This window comes from Silurus aristotelis (assembly GCF_946808225.1).
Source record: "Silurus aristotelis genome assembly, chromosome: 28".
NCBI classification, from domain to species: domain Eukaryota; kingdom Metazoa; phylum Chordata; class Actinopteri; order Siluriformes; family Siluridae; genus Silurus; species Silurus aristotelis.
The window spans coordinates 2,872,049-2,888,726 of record NC_139601.1 but is presented as its reverse complement, the minus strand read 5'-3'; the positions used below and the strand labels follow the sequence as shown (position 1 = coordinate 2,888,726).

The window sequence follows — 16,678 nt, the reverse complement described above, 5'->3', positions numbered from 1 at the left end:
GTTATGCCTGATCGATAGAAAGATCCATGAGGTTGATTTGAAGGTTTAAATATGGGAACCAAGATGGACTGTGATTAGTGTGGAAGGTTTGCTACAATGTCTTGGGGCATGAACAGATTTATATATTTATTGATGGAACTATAATAAATCGATATTTGGGGTCACTCAAGATGACTCTGGTTCCTCTCAGGTTGTCTTCCTCATACAATCTCAGGGAGTTTTTCCTGGCCACTGTCGCCACTGGCTGTTTTATTAGGTATAAATGTACAGGGACTAATTTAGGACACTGAGTTGAATTGATTGGAATTGAATGGAAAAGCAAAGACAGTCATGAAAATCTGAAAGTCGGTCATGTGATGAGTGGTGAAACACGAGACGAAGACATAAACCCACTCGCCCGTGACAATTTTATACCTAGCGGCCTAACGATTGTACGTCTAACAAAATGTGATCTAAAAGAAGGCAAGGCCTCGCTCTCTTTACACCACAACAGGAGGCTAATTAGGGCCAAGAGAAAGGCAGAGAAGCTTCACAATTTAATGTTCTCACTCAGCAAAAGCCGAAACGAAGACAAAGCCGGCGTATTTTAAACTTGTCAGTAGGTGCAAACATGCCGACATTCGGCTCTTAGCTTCGCAACAGCGGGCACGTTATTTCCCTGTTAACAGAAGATCTAATGTTGGACAGGCACAACAAAACCAGAGTCAAGATCGACCTCTCTGCTTTTTTATAAACACAAAGCGAAGAAGTTAAAGACGCGAGGTCGAAACTAGAACTTCCTTCCTTTCTTTCCTTCCCAAAAAAGCAGGTAATATCCCTCATTTCTTAGTTGTAGCCAAATTTTAGTCAAATCGCTATTTATCTAGATGCCGTAACCTGTAATTCCCGACCTACAATGTAGAAAAACCAAGAGTTCCTACACTGATTCTCAAAATGGTCTCATCAAGCCAGAGTTTATCCCAAGTATTCAGAAAACACTGTTGAATCAAAAGTATTTGAGATTAACAGACGTATCTGTTTGCTTGTTGTTACAAATAGAGTGGTTTTCCCAATTTCTGAGGTAAACATCTAGAGAGTTCAGTTAGCACAGTGTTGGCATAGAAAACCAACAAAAACCTTTTTCACATAGAGAAAACAGCTTTTCTAGGCATTAAGAAATACCAGCAAACAAACAAAAACAATGCCCGCATGTATCCACTTGCTTTTTTATCTCCGTTTTAACTCAGAAACAACAAACCGATACCCTGCGAGCAAGCTTAGCCAGGATATTCTTCCTAAATATCACACGGTTTATTATTGGCAAACAAACAAAATATCTCCCTGTAAAGGAAACCCTAACCAGACATGAGCAAATTATGAGCTATTTAGCAAACTAGCCTGACCAATGCCACTGTTCCAATGATTGTTTTTTCCTTATGATTATTGATGGCCTCAGTAATGGACTGAATCTAAAGGACAACATTTGAGATGCTAGCATAGAACTGCTAAGCAGCTGTTGTTTAGAGCGTAAAGTCTGAACAAGTCGTTGTTTAATTAGAGACAACATGACACCCACTGGGTTTATCCCATTGAGATCCTTGGCAGTGACACACACACACACACACACACACACACACTGAGCAGGGTTTTTTTGCTCTCGGCTATTCCGCTGATATAGAAACCAGGGTTGGGTTTGATCCCCTGCTAATTAAACCCAGGTGCTTAAAGGAAGTGCACCATGATTATGATTCCAGCTTTGATACCTGGCTTATGGCTATTCCGAGCAACGACGTACTGATGATATACTGATATATGCGAGAAAACCCTCGAGAACCATCCACAGAAGACCACACATTTACGAGATGAAATCAACTGCGGATTTGCCTGTAGTATAAATCAAGAATAGGCATGGCCGTTCATTATGTTCATTATTTTCAATCATATATCAAGATGCTAAAAATGCTTGATTCCTCTTACACAATTATTTCCCAGTAAAATGATGACTCCATTTAGGTTTTGTCCATTTCTAATTACGTTTGCGATAGAAGTTACTATATATATAAGCAGCTGTAACAGTCATTCCCTCACCAAACTCTTTTTGTCCTCTCTAATAACATTAAAAAAACTTCTGATGTTGTACTATGTCGTAACTATAGAAATGGTCAGGTATTAATACAAAGCCATGGCAGCTGGAACTCCCACAGATCTGCTGTTATAAATCAATAAAACAGCACGGTTTTATGATGCATTGAAACGTAACTCAAGACTCTTCCATTACGTCATTTTTTCACTCGTTCAACAGGATTTAGCGTGATCCCAGAGTAAACAGCCGAATCAGACAGGTTAAACAAACCCCCGTGTCAGTTCCATACTCCGGCGTCTCCGCTGTAATCCGAGCGCGAGGCAAAAATCCAGCATGCAAAAAAAAACGCCCCGTTTCTAATCAGGTGGCTTAGGGTTAGAGCGTTGATATGGGATCTGTGGGAGTGAGCAGGATCAGAGGATCAGGTTATTAGTGCTAATGTGATTTTAAACTCAGACCTGGAGACAGAGATCCTGTGTAGAACTAAATACCCATTTCATAAACTTTTTTTTTATTTATTCAATCAAATTCCTTGTTTACACTTAAATTTAAATTAAGAGCTAGCTTAAAAGGTTTGTTCAATTGTTTAAATTAAAAATATTAATTGTATTACCAATTCTTTAAAAATTTATAAATAATAAAAAAATACATATCAATAAAAAAAAGTTTAATAATGCATGGTGTAGTTTAATAATTTAAAATAAATAGAAAAAATGTTAATTACAATAAAAAAAAAAATTTAATTGTGTGTGTGTGTGTGTGTGTATATAAATAAAACTGCAGAGTATAAACAGTACAATATTTTTGAAAATATGTATATTAAATTATTTAATTCGATGAGTATATAATTTGAATCAGACATTTAAATATATACTAGTTATAAATACAACTTTTATTAGTTATAACAATATATAAAATAAAAAAGTATAAAAATTATATTTAAGAAACGTTTATATACTGTATATATATTTAATTTAATAAATTAGATTTACAACCCTGTACTCTAAATGTGCTAATAAATACCAGGCATCATGAAAATGTTGTGTGGTAAGCGAGACACCGTCTCCGATATAAATCCGATACCTTAAAAAAAATTTTTGTAGATTAGGATGGATTTTGCCTGAAGGGTCACATGACCACTCATGCAAAGTGGCATGCTTGTTCAAAGCTTGCGCGGCCCTGAGATTTGCAAGTCAATAGCGTTGATATTGTCCCCCACATACTGGCAACAAATGACGACGAGTGAAGGGTCAAGCGATGTGAAACCGAGTGTTCTTTCGGTGACGGACACGACTTCATGGCTGCCTGGATGAAAAATGATGACTGTGAAAGTTACTCTGTCACCGGGAGCGAACCGTCTCCTTATAACTTGTTTTTTATGACTTCATTAGGATGAGGATTTCAAAAGTAAACAGTCAGCAGAGAGGGAAATCGATAAACATTAATAGGTGTGTTAGTTCTCCGCACTGCAGCCACTGCTGGCTGAAGCAGCCTGTGTTTATCTCCTTAAGTATAGAAGATTACAGCCGAGGTCAGGTCATGGCATCCCTACTGTAAACTCCACTGTAAACTCCTCTGTCTGTGTTATGACTTTCAAACACTAAAGAAAATTGAATCCAAACAAACTGAATCCATGCCATCAGCTTGTGTTTCCAATATTACCCACGATGCTCAGAGAGTGTTGCATTTGTATTTAGGCGAGCGATGTGCTGGCGCTTTAGTGCTTTATTCTGTCCTGTTCGGTACAAACTCAAAATCTTGTTCGTGGTGCATTGTATCGATGTCAGTAAACACCATCAGACGTTCAATGTGCCTCAACAAAAGTGTGTCTTTTAACTAATGTTTTTTTTACATGAGTGATGACTCTGGCACTGCTTATTAGCTTAGTTGTGTATATTAACCGATACTGCTAGTGAAACTGGGCAAATTTGCCACGGAGACGTTGGAGAGCGAAAGAACATCACTGAAGGGTGATGAGAGATCAGAAAGACCTTTAATGAGCTCGACCTCCGAAAATGTCGAAGCCATTAGGCAACTCGTGCATGATGACTGTCGGCAAACGGTCCGCATGATCTCACTTCCGCACCCACCCTACTCGCCAGATTAGGCTTCTACGGACTTCGTCCACTTCCCGAAGATGAAGATGCCGCTCAAAGGTTGCCATTTTGACACCGTTGCGGAGATCGCAGAAGGTGTTTGACAGGCTTTAAAAAGAAGACTTAAAGGGCGTTCAACGTCGTTCAGCTGCGTTCTTGCTCTTTTTTGTTTTCCGTAGCAAAACTTTCTGAGAGCACAGATTAAAAATACAGCAGCAAATGAACTCGGAAACCAGACATCGCATCGCAAATGACTCGATATAAGTGCCACGAGTCGATAAGAAACGTTTGTGGAAAGATAAGGCAGTAAACCGAACCCTTGCCAAACACGTTCTCTCAATTTCCAGGCATGGTGTAGAAAAGCGGAACTAAACACCGGGTTTCTGCGGCCCACAGACAGAAATGGAAAGAGAGACAGAATGTTCGAACGAGTGCCAGAGGCGCTGCGAGAACGTGTGCTTGAAGTCGACTGGCACCGTTCCTGATATTGTCTGAAGCCCGTGTGGTGAAACGGGGCCGAGGGGGCGGGGCGCTTCAGCCTCGAGCCTGCTTCATAACTTAAACCATGTGATGAGACGGGGGTCTGCAGGGAGCTGTCGCGCACTTCGGCGAGAAAAAACCCGACACAATACGCGCTCTGTGCTTTCTCTGTCCGAGATTTACCGCTCGTTCGCAGACATGCGACCTGCTGAGAAGATTTAGAGCTAAACACAACGGTGGAGAACATGAGCCTCGCAGCGTTGCTGTGGATTTCTTGGGAGAACATTCGCTCTCCAAATCTTGGGACTTTATGAATCAGTGAAACGATACTGAGAGGTAATGTGTAGATTTGGACAAATATCAGATCTGAGGCTGATTTGAAACTCAAACAAACATAACCTCCAAAACACACACATCACATTTTTATCCTCCTCCTCAGGAGCATTTCGCCCAAAAGAAGCCTCATATTATCCTCTATGGAAGGTGTAGGTCACAGGTTGCCCTCCTTAATCCTGGGGAATCCCCATTTCAGGGTTTTCCCTGCACACCCACTTCGACTCCAAAAGATAAGACCACACACGAAGGGTTTTAGGGTAGACAGGGAAGGGACTCTGGTCTAAGTGCTAGTAGTAAGCTCAAACCTAGAACCTTTAGGGGCTTTTTGGTTGTCTTTCTGGTTCTGGACTTTTCCTGAAAAGCTTCCAAGAAGAGCATGTTCCCAGAAGCGAGGAACCTTTGAGTAACCCACATAGATTTTTTTTTCCTCACTAATAGACATGTGTTGGTGATTAAAGGCCCAGACGGGTATCTGAGAAAGATGCTAAATCTCTTAGAGGTTCTCCTTGAGAGACTTGGTCATTTAGTTGATCCCAACATGCTCGAATAGATGCCTTGTAGATGTAGGTGATATAACTGTTAATCTAGAACCTACAGGCGTCGCTCAGTTCTCTCTTTTAGCTAACTAGTATGGGTTTCATAAAAATTGCTGTCATATCTGAAAGGGTTCAGGTAAAAACGTCTGGACGTGGACTTCAAAGGGGCAGTTCAGGAAACCTGAATAGAATAGCCTTTATTTGTCACATATACATTACAGCACAGTGAAATTTGTTCTTCGCATATCCCAGTTTTGCTTGGAAACTAGGGTCAGAGCGCAGGGTCGGCCATGATACGGCGCCCCTGGAGCACAGAGGGTTAAGGGCCTTGCTCAAGGGCCCAAGAGTGGCAGCTTGGCGATACCGGGGCTTGAACCCCCGACCTTCCGATCAGTTATCCAGTGCCTTAACCACTGGAGCCACCACTCCCCCAAAAGGGGATCAGAAAGCATTCTGGGTTTTGTAAAGTTCCTTGTGAAACCCTTTTCTATGTGAAAGGTTTCAAGTAGAAGCTTTTTGGTAACAGATCCACTTATAGAAAAAAAAAAACTATTCTAGAGTTTAGTTTGTACAAAGAAACAAATCCTATCTGAAAAAAGAATCCAATTTACTCTTGAAGGTTCTTCAGTCATGCTTCTTTAGAAGTCCTTGTTGGTTTTATGTAGTCATTTCTGATTGGTGGCTCGCTGCGTGTTTGACTGGTTACGTTTTTATCCTCTAAATGCAAAGTATCGACTGATTTCACAAAATGTATTCAAATATTTGACTTTGAAATGGAATAAAATTCAAGTAAAAGTCTCCCCAAATGAAAATACTTCAGTAAAGTACAAATGTGTGAACATTTTACCTGCAAGTGCATGATCAATCCAAACAGAACCCTTTCAGAGGTAATAAAGGTGGAGATCTGAGACCTATAAGAGGTCCTCGAAGCATTTATATCTTCTGGGCTAAGTGATTAAAAAGCGCAATTTGGAAGCTTTATGGGTTCTTTAGTTGTCACACTTGGGGAACCTTTAGGGCTTCTGTTTTCCAAAAAGAACAGCAGAAGTTCATAAATGTGCCAATCAAGAACGTTAAGAGCCCCTCAATATCTTTATAGCTTCTGAAGTAATCTGGATCCTTGGAATCTGGAGATGTTCCTGTCACCCTGAGAAATCCTGTATGGGTTCTGGGTCGTGCAGAACCCTTTTGCAACCATTTATAATACGTGTGTTTTGCGTGTTAAGAATAGACTTGGAGCTTGTTTACTCCTCTAGATCCTGAGCTAAAGGTAAACAAACCCCAGCGTCTCCTTCGCCTTACCTTGGGGGGCGGTTTTGAGGTTCACGGCACCTCTGGAGTTCTTCACGGCGCTCAGCACGTCGTACAGCGGCAATCCAGACACGGCCAGGGTGTCCACCTCCAGCACCAGGTCCCCCTCGGTCAGGCTGCCGTGGTCGTAGCTGATGAAACCGGGATCCACGCGGCCCACGTACACGAACTCGCCGTTCTCCGCTCCGCCGCGCAGCGGCACATTCACGTCCCCGCGCGCGTCCCGACGCACCGCGCACTCGCGCACCCGCGCGCTCCAGTGGCTCTTTTTCGGCGTCGCTTTCGACATGATGAGGACAGAAGATAAAATAGACAAGAGACACGGGTCTGTCCGGAAACAGGTGGTTATTAAATCCCCCCGGTGTCTTTCTGAGCACGTTTCAGACGCGGTGAAGTTTCAGCTCTATTCCAAACATGAGCTCTGGTTTTCCCTAAAGAAAAAAAAAAAAGAAAGAAAAAAAGAAAAAATAATAGTAAAAAAAAAAAAAACTCAAGCCATTTTATAATCCGGAACTGAACTTGAAGGAAACTCCAAAGCTTCAGCAGCTGCTTCTAATTAAACACTGCTTTATTCCGCATCTTCCTGCTCGTGAACGCCGGGACGCCTCGCGCGCACCCGTTTCTTTTCTTTATAATTGAATCATTAATTAAATTTCTTTAATTAAGTTATTTCCACCAGAGAGTCCCCCTCCAAAAAAACTCTTTAATCCTCCTTCTGTTTGTTTGTTAGTTTGTTTTGGTGAACGCCCCTCACTTCTGCTTTAAACAGGTACGACGTCGCAGCGCTCTGCTTCTCGTTCGGGACGCGCTCCGGGACGCTCTGCTCTCGGCGCGGGCGCGTGAGCGCGGGGGCGCGCCGGCTGTACTTTCGGAGAGGCTGTGGATTCCGCGCATGCGCACTTTCATACCTACGTATTCCAAAAGGATGAGGGTGTTTAGAGTAGGAGTGACCACACGGTCCTAACGCCGTCCTGCTCCTTTTTTTTTTCCCGCTTCTTGTTGTTCTTCTTGATTTTCTTCTTCTATTTTTTCATCATCTTCAGTATTTACAGAAAAGAGTGAGCAGTGCTCTTGCTTTGCCGCAGATTACAGAGTAACATACACTAAAAGGTGTTGTTTGTTTTTATTTTGTATAAAAAAAAAAAAAAAACAAGTACATACTTTTGAGGGAAGCTGCGATACCTGGACAGACGAGCACGTCACGTGACAGACGGGTGAAGCACGCTCAGTTACGCACACGTCACATCAAACCAACTCCTCCCTGCATTTCACCCTTCATTCACTCATTCATTCATTCATTCATTCATTCATTCATTTATTAATTCATTGATTTATTCATATATTCATTCATTCAATATTTTTTTTATTAATTTAGTTATACGTTGATTCATTCATTCTTCAAGAAATACAGAAAGAAAGAAATGCAGAAAGGAAAAAATACAGAAGGACAGAAACAAATAATTAAGAAGTGTGGAAATAAAGAAAAAAATGCAGAAAAACAGAAGAAATAGAAATCCATTAAGAAATATAGAAAGAAAGAAACGCAAAAAAAAGAAAAAGAATGCAAACATGGCAAAAGAATAAATGCAGCAAAAGAACATTCATGAATACATTCATTTATGCTTTCATTCATTCATTCTCCTTTTTCTTCTTATATTCTTTTGCTATTATTGTTTTCCGATCATCATTATTAGTTCTTTCTATATATTTATATATTGTATATTTATACCCCAGTGGTTAAGGCTCAGGGTTACTGAATATAAGGTCGGGGGGTTCATGCACCAGCACCACCAAATTGCCACTTTTGGGTCTTTGAGCAGTGCCACTTAACCCAATCTGCTCCAGGGGCACCGTACCATGGCTGCCCTTTCGCACTGACCCCAGCTTTCTGACCACCAGTTTAGGAGTTAAGATTCTGGGTTACTGATCGGAAGATCGGGGGTTCAAATCCCATTATCAATATAATGAAACCTTCGGTTGCCAAATGTTTCGGCAGCAATTCAGAAGCAGTTTTGTGTTATATCACACGGAGGAAGAAAATGCGCCATGTTTCCGGTCTTAACTGTCCACACAGGAATGTCGACAACAATCGAGCATTCGACGCTGAATAAAACTATGTGCTCTCGTCACTCAGGTTCGACCGGATTGTCCTCTCTGTTCGTCCCGACTTCCCGTGACTCCAGTCCTCCTCAACAAAACAGTTCCCGTCTGACAGGTTTTACACACAGCAGGGCCGGTCCATGAAACAGACGTGTGCTATGTGTCCTGGGCTGTGACCAAATACCAATTCAAATTCCACAGGATGACAAACAAGTAAACAGGAGGAACATGTTTTGGTTCTGATTAGATAATAATATCAATGACCTGAAGACCGACACAGAGCGGTCAGATTTTGTCAGTGATATCCAATCTGTTCAGATCCATCAGAAATCTGTAATCAGTAATACAATAATACCACATATGACAACTAAGACATCCAAATGTGTTCCAGCATGACAATGCCCCTGTGCACAAAGCCAGCTCCATGAATGATAGGCTTTACATGTTTTATGTAGTTGATGTTATATTATGTAACACCAGGGTCCTGGAGAATTGTCGTTGTCTTTCACTGTTGTAATGGTCCCAACAGCAATTCCTCCTCCACACCACAAGGGGGAACCCTCACCAGAATATTGAGCACTTCCAGGTCAATTAACAACAACTCTGCAACTTAACAGCTCTCTAAATGTCTTCAGTAAGCACATGGTCAGGTGTCCACAAACTTTTGTTCGCATATTGTCTCTCTATTTGCTTAATTTATCTGCGTCATTATCGTTTGCACGATAGCACTTCAATTACAAGCGATTTGCAAGTCAAATGTCGGAAAACACCACAATTCGAAACGTGTAAACGTGGTGCTCTGTGTTGTACTGTATGTGCTGTGCTACATTAATATAACAACATAGAACCAAAGCTTCTGCCTCACACACATTTAAAGCTGTAAACCGTGTGCTTTCTTTCGCAAACACGCCTCTCCAGGCCTCTGCAATCTGAGCTCTGCTGCTGCTGCTGATGAGAGAGAGCGATGATGTAACCCATCCAACCCCGATTTCCCTCCTGAAGGATGCTGGGATAAAGCAGCCTGGAGACACAGTGCTCAAGCCTGCTGCTCTTTTTTTGGTTTGCTGACTAAAGGCACACCGACAATTTGCAATTGATTTCATGCTAATCAGATGTGAATCAGGACGAAAGCTCAGCACATCATTTGCCCGCAGGCTCGAGGAACGACGCGGTGAGAAAACGACATACGTTCTGCACTTCGCTTTAATCCCGATCAGGACTCCTTAGACTAGAAAGAACAAAAGAGATACAAACGAGAAATGCAGAAGGAAAGGAATGCAGAAAATAAATTGCAGAAATGGCAAAAGAAAAAAGGAAAGTCTAAAGATAGAGAGATAGAAAAAAAGAAAGATTTGCAGAAAGAAAGAAAGAAAGAAAGAAAGAAAGAAAGAAAGAAAGAAAGAAAGAAAGAAAGAAAGAAAGAAAGAAAGAAAGAAAGAAAGAAAAAAAACACAAGTAGAAACAAAGAAAGAAACGCAGGTAGAAAGAAAAAAGCGCAAGTAGAAAGAAAGAAAGAAAGAAAGAAAGAAAGAAAGAAAGAAAGAAAGAAAGAAAGAAAGAAAGAAAGAAAGAAAGAAAGAAAGAAAGAAAGAAAGAAAAACAGGTAGAAAGAAAGAAAGAAAGAAAGAAAGAAAGAAAGAAAGAAAGAAAGAAAGAAAGAAAGAAAGAAAGAAAGAAAGAAAGAAAGAAACGCAGGTAGAAAGAAAAAATCCCAAGTAGAAAAAGAAAGAAAGAAAGAAAGAAAGAAAGAAAGAAAGAAAGAAAGAAAGAAAGAAAGAAAGAAAGAAAGAAAGAAAGAAAGAAAGAAAGAAAGAAAGAAAGAAAGAAAGAAAAAAAACAAGTAGAAACAAAGAAAGAAACGCAGGTAGAAAGAAAAAAGCGCAAGTAGAAAGAAAGAAAAAAGAAAGAAAGAAAGAAAGAAAGAAAGAAAGAAAGAAAGAAAGAAAGAAAGAAAGAAAGAAAGAAAGAAAGAAAGAAAGAAAGAAACGCAGGTAGAAAGAAAAAATCCCAAGTAGAAAAAGAAAGAAAGAAAGAAAGAAAGAAAGAAAGAAAGAAAGAAAGAAAGAAAGAAAGAAAGAAAGAAAGGCAGGTAGAACGAAAGAAAGAAAGAAAGAAAGAAAGAAAGAAAGAAAGAAAGAAAGAAAGAAAGAAAGAAAGAAAGAAAGAAAGAAAGAAAGAAAGAAAGAGGTAAAATCAGTATAAACAATTGTTTCAGGCTACAACATAATATTGAAAAAAGAACAAATGAGGGGTCTGAATACTTTATGAATGCAGTGTGTGTAATTCCACTGTGGAATATGATGCAGGAATATATTCAGAAACAAAGCGGGTTCAACATGTTGCCATCTGAAATAGAAAATGGCCACGAGGCTCAGAAGAACCGCTCATAATGTGCACAACATGGTTTAAAATGAAATGTATCTGTAGTAGAGCAAAGGTTTGTCTTATGTAAGGGCTATAATATATTTATTTACGGATATGGATATGATCTCACACTGTGAGGAGTGTGCATAGTGTAATTACTGAAGCGTATATGTAAATTCCCTGTATTACAGAAATGGCCTTTTGTGGGTCTTAAGATCTGATTTTTGCAAATACATGTGTTTACAGTACTGTATATTGTGTAATGCGGTAACTAGATCAGTTGTGTATTGGTACCATTTTAGCACAAAAGAACTCTCAAATGCATATATACGTCTCCTGCTATAGAGCTATTAAACCCTATTGAACACCTTCAGGATGATTGGAATGCTGACTGCACCCCCAGACCTCCCCACATCACCTACATCAGTACCTGAGCTTTACTAACTTGTGGCTGAATGAATCTCCACAAACATACTCTAAAATCTAGTGGAATGTCTTTAGAGAATAGTGGAGGTTATTATAATAGCATATGGGAAATAATTGTGGAATGGGATGTTCAAAAAAAGCTCATATCAATTGTATAGTCAGCAGTTTTACAAGTAAAAGAAACAGCATGTAGCATTGGTGATTGACCACTAGTGGCCGCTCTCGTAAATACAGTGGACTGGAAGCTGGAAAAACTATCGGTATGGATTTTGCCGATAGTTCCAGCAATCTATCTATGGGTGCCTTGACCTTTATTACTAAGGAAATTTTATTTTAAAAGCCAACCTATATTATCAAATACAGATATGAGTAAAACATATTTAAAATGACATTTTCAAAATACGCCATAGTTCAGCTGTTCCAAGTGGGGAGGCAGGTCGTATTTGGCCGTCTAGTCTTTGTGGTTTCTAGATTATAGAAACTGTTCATTCTTAGATTCTTCTTTAGGAGAATGTTTGTGTTGAGACATTTTCTGTCATGATGACGGACATTTTTGTACTACATTTTATTACATTACATCAGACCTGCATGTTTAAAAATCGTTGTATAAAAACGCAATATGTCCGCTTCATCTGATTTTGCAGTGTCAGTCGTGATAAGTAAGCTGTGCTCCGGTGTAAAGTTCAGCCCTGTTGCTTTTCCAATCCCTCGTTTCAACTATCATTGCCAAAACCTTGCAGTATACGAGAAAAATAAACATGTAACAAGTGTAGCTCACACGAAGCCTCAGATCTTGCCCTGGGGAGTGAAATCATATCTGTTGCTCACTTTATATACAGAAAAATACAAGCAAGAATGGAAAAAAGGGGGGTTTAATGGGATACAAATGTTGGGAGGATGAAAGCTGGGCTTTTATAAAGTGCAGAAGTTCAGCTCGAGGATCAGATTTGATAGGTGGAAAAAAAAGATGAATGAATAACAGGTTTTGGGATGAGGATTGAGCTCTGGTATGTAAATAAAAAACTGGAATATCAAATGTACATAAGTATTCAGTGCCTTTACTATATATATATAGTATTTTGTTGAAGCAACTTAAAAAAAAAAAATTTTGTATGACACAACCAGATTGGCACACCTGGACTTGGAGATCCTCTCAAGCTGGTCAGGTCTCGTAAGAGATCTTCAAGTTCGGGTTTCAATTTCAATTTATTTTTATAGTGCTCTTTACTATGGATATGATGTGTACTTAACTCTGGGTCCAGGCTTCAGTCTTCTTTGCAGGTATGTAGATCTTCAATAGTTCAGGGCTCTTGCTGGGCCACTCTAGGATATTCACAGAGTTGTCCATAAGCCACCGCTGTGTTGTTTTGGCTGTGTGCTTGTGGTAGCTTGGAGTACAGAGCTATCCTCAATATAAAACCATCACTCAGGACCTCAGTCTGGGCCGACGTTTCAGCATGACAGCTGTCCCAGCAATCAGACTGAGGTCCTGAGTGATGGTTTTATATTGAGGATATCTCTGTACTCCAAGCTGAATCTCCATTCAGCTTTCCTTCAACCCTGACCAGTTGCGCTGCAAAAAAACATCCCCACAGCATGATGCTGCCACCACCATGCTTAATTTTTAGGATGGCGCCTGGTTTACTACAGATATAATGTTTAAAACTGAGGCCGAACAGCCAAATTAGACCTGACTGTGTTTTCCAAAACCACAGAAAAGCTTCTTAAACCAGTGTTAAAGCTAATTCTGGCTCTGATGGAGAAGTTGTTCTAGTCAAGGATACATTCGTCTTTGCAGGTATATTTGTGGGTGGTGTTAATTGTGCAACATTATTTTTTAAAGGATGCTCTAAGCCCTTGTATAGCGCAATATACTACAAGTGCAAAAGTTTGTGGATTAGCAGACTTGAATATTTAATTTTGCTAGCATCAATTGTGCCAATAACTATTTTAACTTGCAAAGTGCAAATCACACAAATATTTAATATAAATAATAAGAAAAGAAATAGAAAGAATATTCTCTAACCATCCAACCAGTGTGTTCGAAATCTCCAAAAAGTCACATTCCCTTAATTTCATTAAAGCCAGAGCGTTATTACTCATGCTAATACACAGGCCATAGGTTTAGCTTTCATACGCTTGCACTTCAATTCATGCTAACGTCTATCGTATGTGTTCGAGTTGCCCTGAGGGGGATTCCGTCCGACCCGAATGTTTGAGTGGAGACGCGCAATGAATCAGAGAGCCATCCTGGACCCGGTCCAGATCCACAGCCATAGATGGAGATAAAGGATTCGAAAGAAAAAAGAACAAAAGCAAAAGAGGAAGAAGAGAGAAGAAGAGAGAGCCCAGGGGTGAAAAGGGTAACTTGATGTATAATTCTGCTCCGGGTATTTCCTCAACATCTAGGGTTTCAATCTCGAGAGTTTGACAGGAAACTGAATAATTTAAATCAGGCCCAGAAACTTTTAACACTACAGCTGTTGTAAGGTACAGAGTTTTCCTATTGTGCCGATTTGTCATTCAGTTGTTTTTTGAACGTTCATGAATGAATGTTTTTGCATTATCTTTCATCTCGATGTTAGAAACAGTATAGAAAATAAAACCAGACGACTGAACCAGACGTTCAGACGACTTTCACGTTTCTGGAATCAGCGGCGCTCTCTGGTCTCCTCAAACATCTCGACGATTCCCACCAAAGATAAATGGGAATCCTGCAGCAAAAGAAACACACAAAAGACTTCGGCCGTAGAGTCGTTTATCAGGACAAACATTCGACCGCTTTGTTTTTTAAGAGCAGCAGGTTGATGTTTCAGTTCATGGTGATCTAAAAAAAAATCTCTAAATTTACTATTCTTTCTCAAACAACCCCCACCACCCCAGTCGCATCCACACACACACACGCACGCACGCACGCACACACACACACACACACACACACACACTGGCTTTCTGTTAGAAGTATGCAAAGTCGACATACACTAGTGGATGTGTGGGTTGAGGAAGTTCAATTCTGTTGCTGTTACAGATCTGTGTGTGTGTGTGTGTGTGCGTGCGTGCGTGCGTGCGTGTGTGTGTGTGTGTGTGTGGCTGGTACCCTTTTGTCTTTTCTTTCACCAGAGGGAACCATCATCAGGTTTGGTTCCTATCGCAGATGTACACTTCCTCAAACCTGGATTGTAAAACAAAAAAATGATGGCTGGTGAATATCTATGATGCGTCTCATGGATTTTGATTTGATCGTCGAGGCTCATGGCTGCAGTTAATGCTGTGGGTTGCTGATTGAAAGGTCAGAGGTTCAAGCTCCAGAATCGCCAAGCTGCCACTGTTGGGCCCTTGAGCATGGCCCTTAACCGTCTGTGCTTCATCTGACTCTGACTTCAGCTTCCTAACATTGTTGTTATACAAGAAAGAATTTTACTGTGCTGTAATGTACAGCTTTATGCTTTAGGGAGCATGAAGAAAACCCTGACTGCATCGCATATATTAAATTGTAGAGCTGCACTGTGTGAGGACCAGAGTTCAAAAAGCTGAACACACACACACACACACACACACACACACACACACACACACACACACACACACACACACACACACACACACACACACAGAGTATTCACCCAGTAATGCAATAAGGATAAAGAGCTTATGCTGCTGCCAAATTATGCCTTCTGCTAATAAGCTAAATGTTCATGTGGCTGATGTGCGCACATACACACACACACACACACACACACACACACACACACACACACACAGACAGACACTCAAAGTCAGACACTCAAAAGCAAACTGCGATCGAACAAAAAGTGTTTTATGTCAATGTTTCCTCTCACTCTCTGGTGTTTTATTATTATTTTTAGACTTTCACAAGCTGAAAGGACCTCCAGCTAAGCATGTGCAAGCTTTACGTGCTTTACTTTGACTTCTCTATCGCTGTAGTTTGTTCCCTTTCCCTCAGGTATTTTCCTTTAGCGTGTGTAATTTAGAATGGATGATTACCTCAGATTTCTGTCTTTCCTTACTCGTTTTGGCGGTGCCCATGTTTAGCTTTGAATTGATTAGTTACCTTTACATTACCTGCACAGCATTTGGCTGACGGCATCTAGAACCAGTTACTATGCTCTAATTTTATACACTTGAGCAAATGATGGTTAAGGGCCTTACTCAAGAACCCAGCAGTGGCCACTTACATGTACAACAGTACATAGGACACCATGCACAGGGGGGTTGCCCGGTGGCAAGAGCACCTGCCCCTCTGCCTTTATCGGCTGAGGTGCTCCTCTCACCAACCCACAATAAATAATGTGTAGGGGCGAATCATAAAAGATGAGGTTATCAAGATATTTCATATTTCATGACATATTACCAAAAAAATCTAAATGTAAAACAGTAAATAGTTTGTGTGATTATCAGCAATGTGTATTTGTGATATTCTATCAAATCATCACATCAAAGTCTGAAACTATTTGTATAAGTAGTTAGTAGTTATTATTAGAGTGATCTGTCTTCTCTTCTAATGTTTTATATATGTAAGAACTGGATGATTTGTATTAACAATCACACAATTCATTCCTTTTTCCCAAAACATACAACACTTTACCTCAGTGAACTTAGAGAGGTACTTCTTGAAAAATGTCTCCATCTACTGGTAGCAGCGTGCCATATCAGGCATTTTCTCGGCCTTGTGTAACGTAATAACCGAATCTCCACAAATCTCCTCAAGCACACACAAACAATCAGCTGACAAATCAAAAGATTTAGAAAGCAACTGTTTTGAGCTGAACCATCCATCAGATCCGTGGAATAAACAGTAAATTTAGGTAAAGCTGCCCAAGAAAGATATCAATAATAAACTACAGGGTATGTATGACTTTTAAAGTTAAAGGAAAAGAGTTTTGGCTTTCTTTTGGATTGTCTGGTTTCCTCCCACCCCACTAAAACACTAGTAATTGAGTACTGGT

The 16,678-nt window shown here is 40.3% G+C and overlaps 1 protein-coding gene across 25 annotated transcripts in view; it reads right to left on the bottom strand.

Annotated features, from left to right (window-relative positions):
- magi1b (membrane associated guanylate kinase, WW and PDZ domain containing 1b) overlaps window positions 1-7,760 on the bottom strand; it is a 134,974-nt gene extending 127,214 nt beyond the window's left edge. For 5 of the 25 annotated variants that reach the window (XM_083534708.1, XM_083534734.1, XM_083534730.1 and 2 more), the window contains exon 1: window positions 6,813-7,756. In XM_083534708.1, coding sequence (XP_083390834.1) covers window positions 6,813-7,110 — 298 coding nt within the window. In that variant the 5' untranslated portion in view covers window positions 7,111-7,756. Of the gene's footprint in view, window positions 1-6,812 lie in introns of all 25 variants that reach the window. The other 20 variants (XM_083534709.1, XM_083534707.1, XM_083534711.1 and 17 more) reach the window with 7 other exon arrangements.
- Between the last annotated feature and the right edge of the window lie 8,918 nt (window positions 7,761-16,678).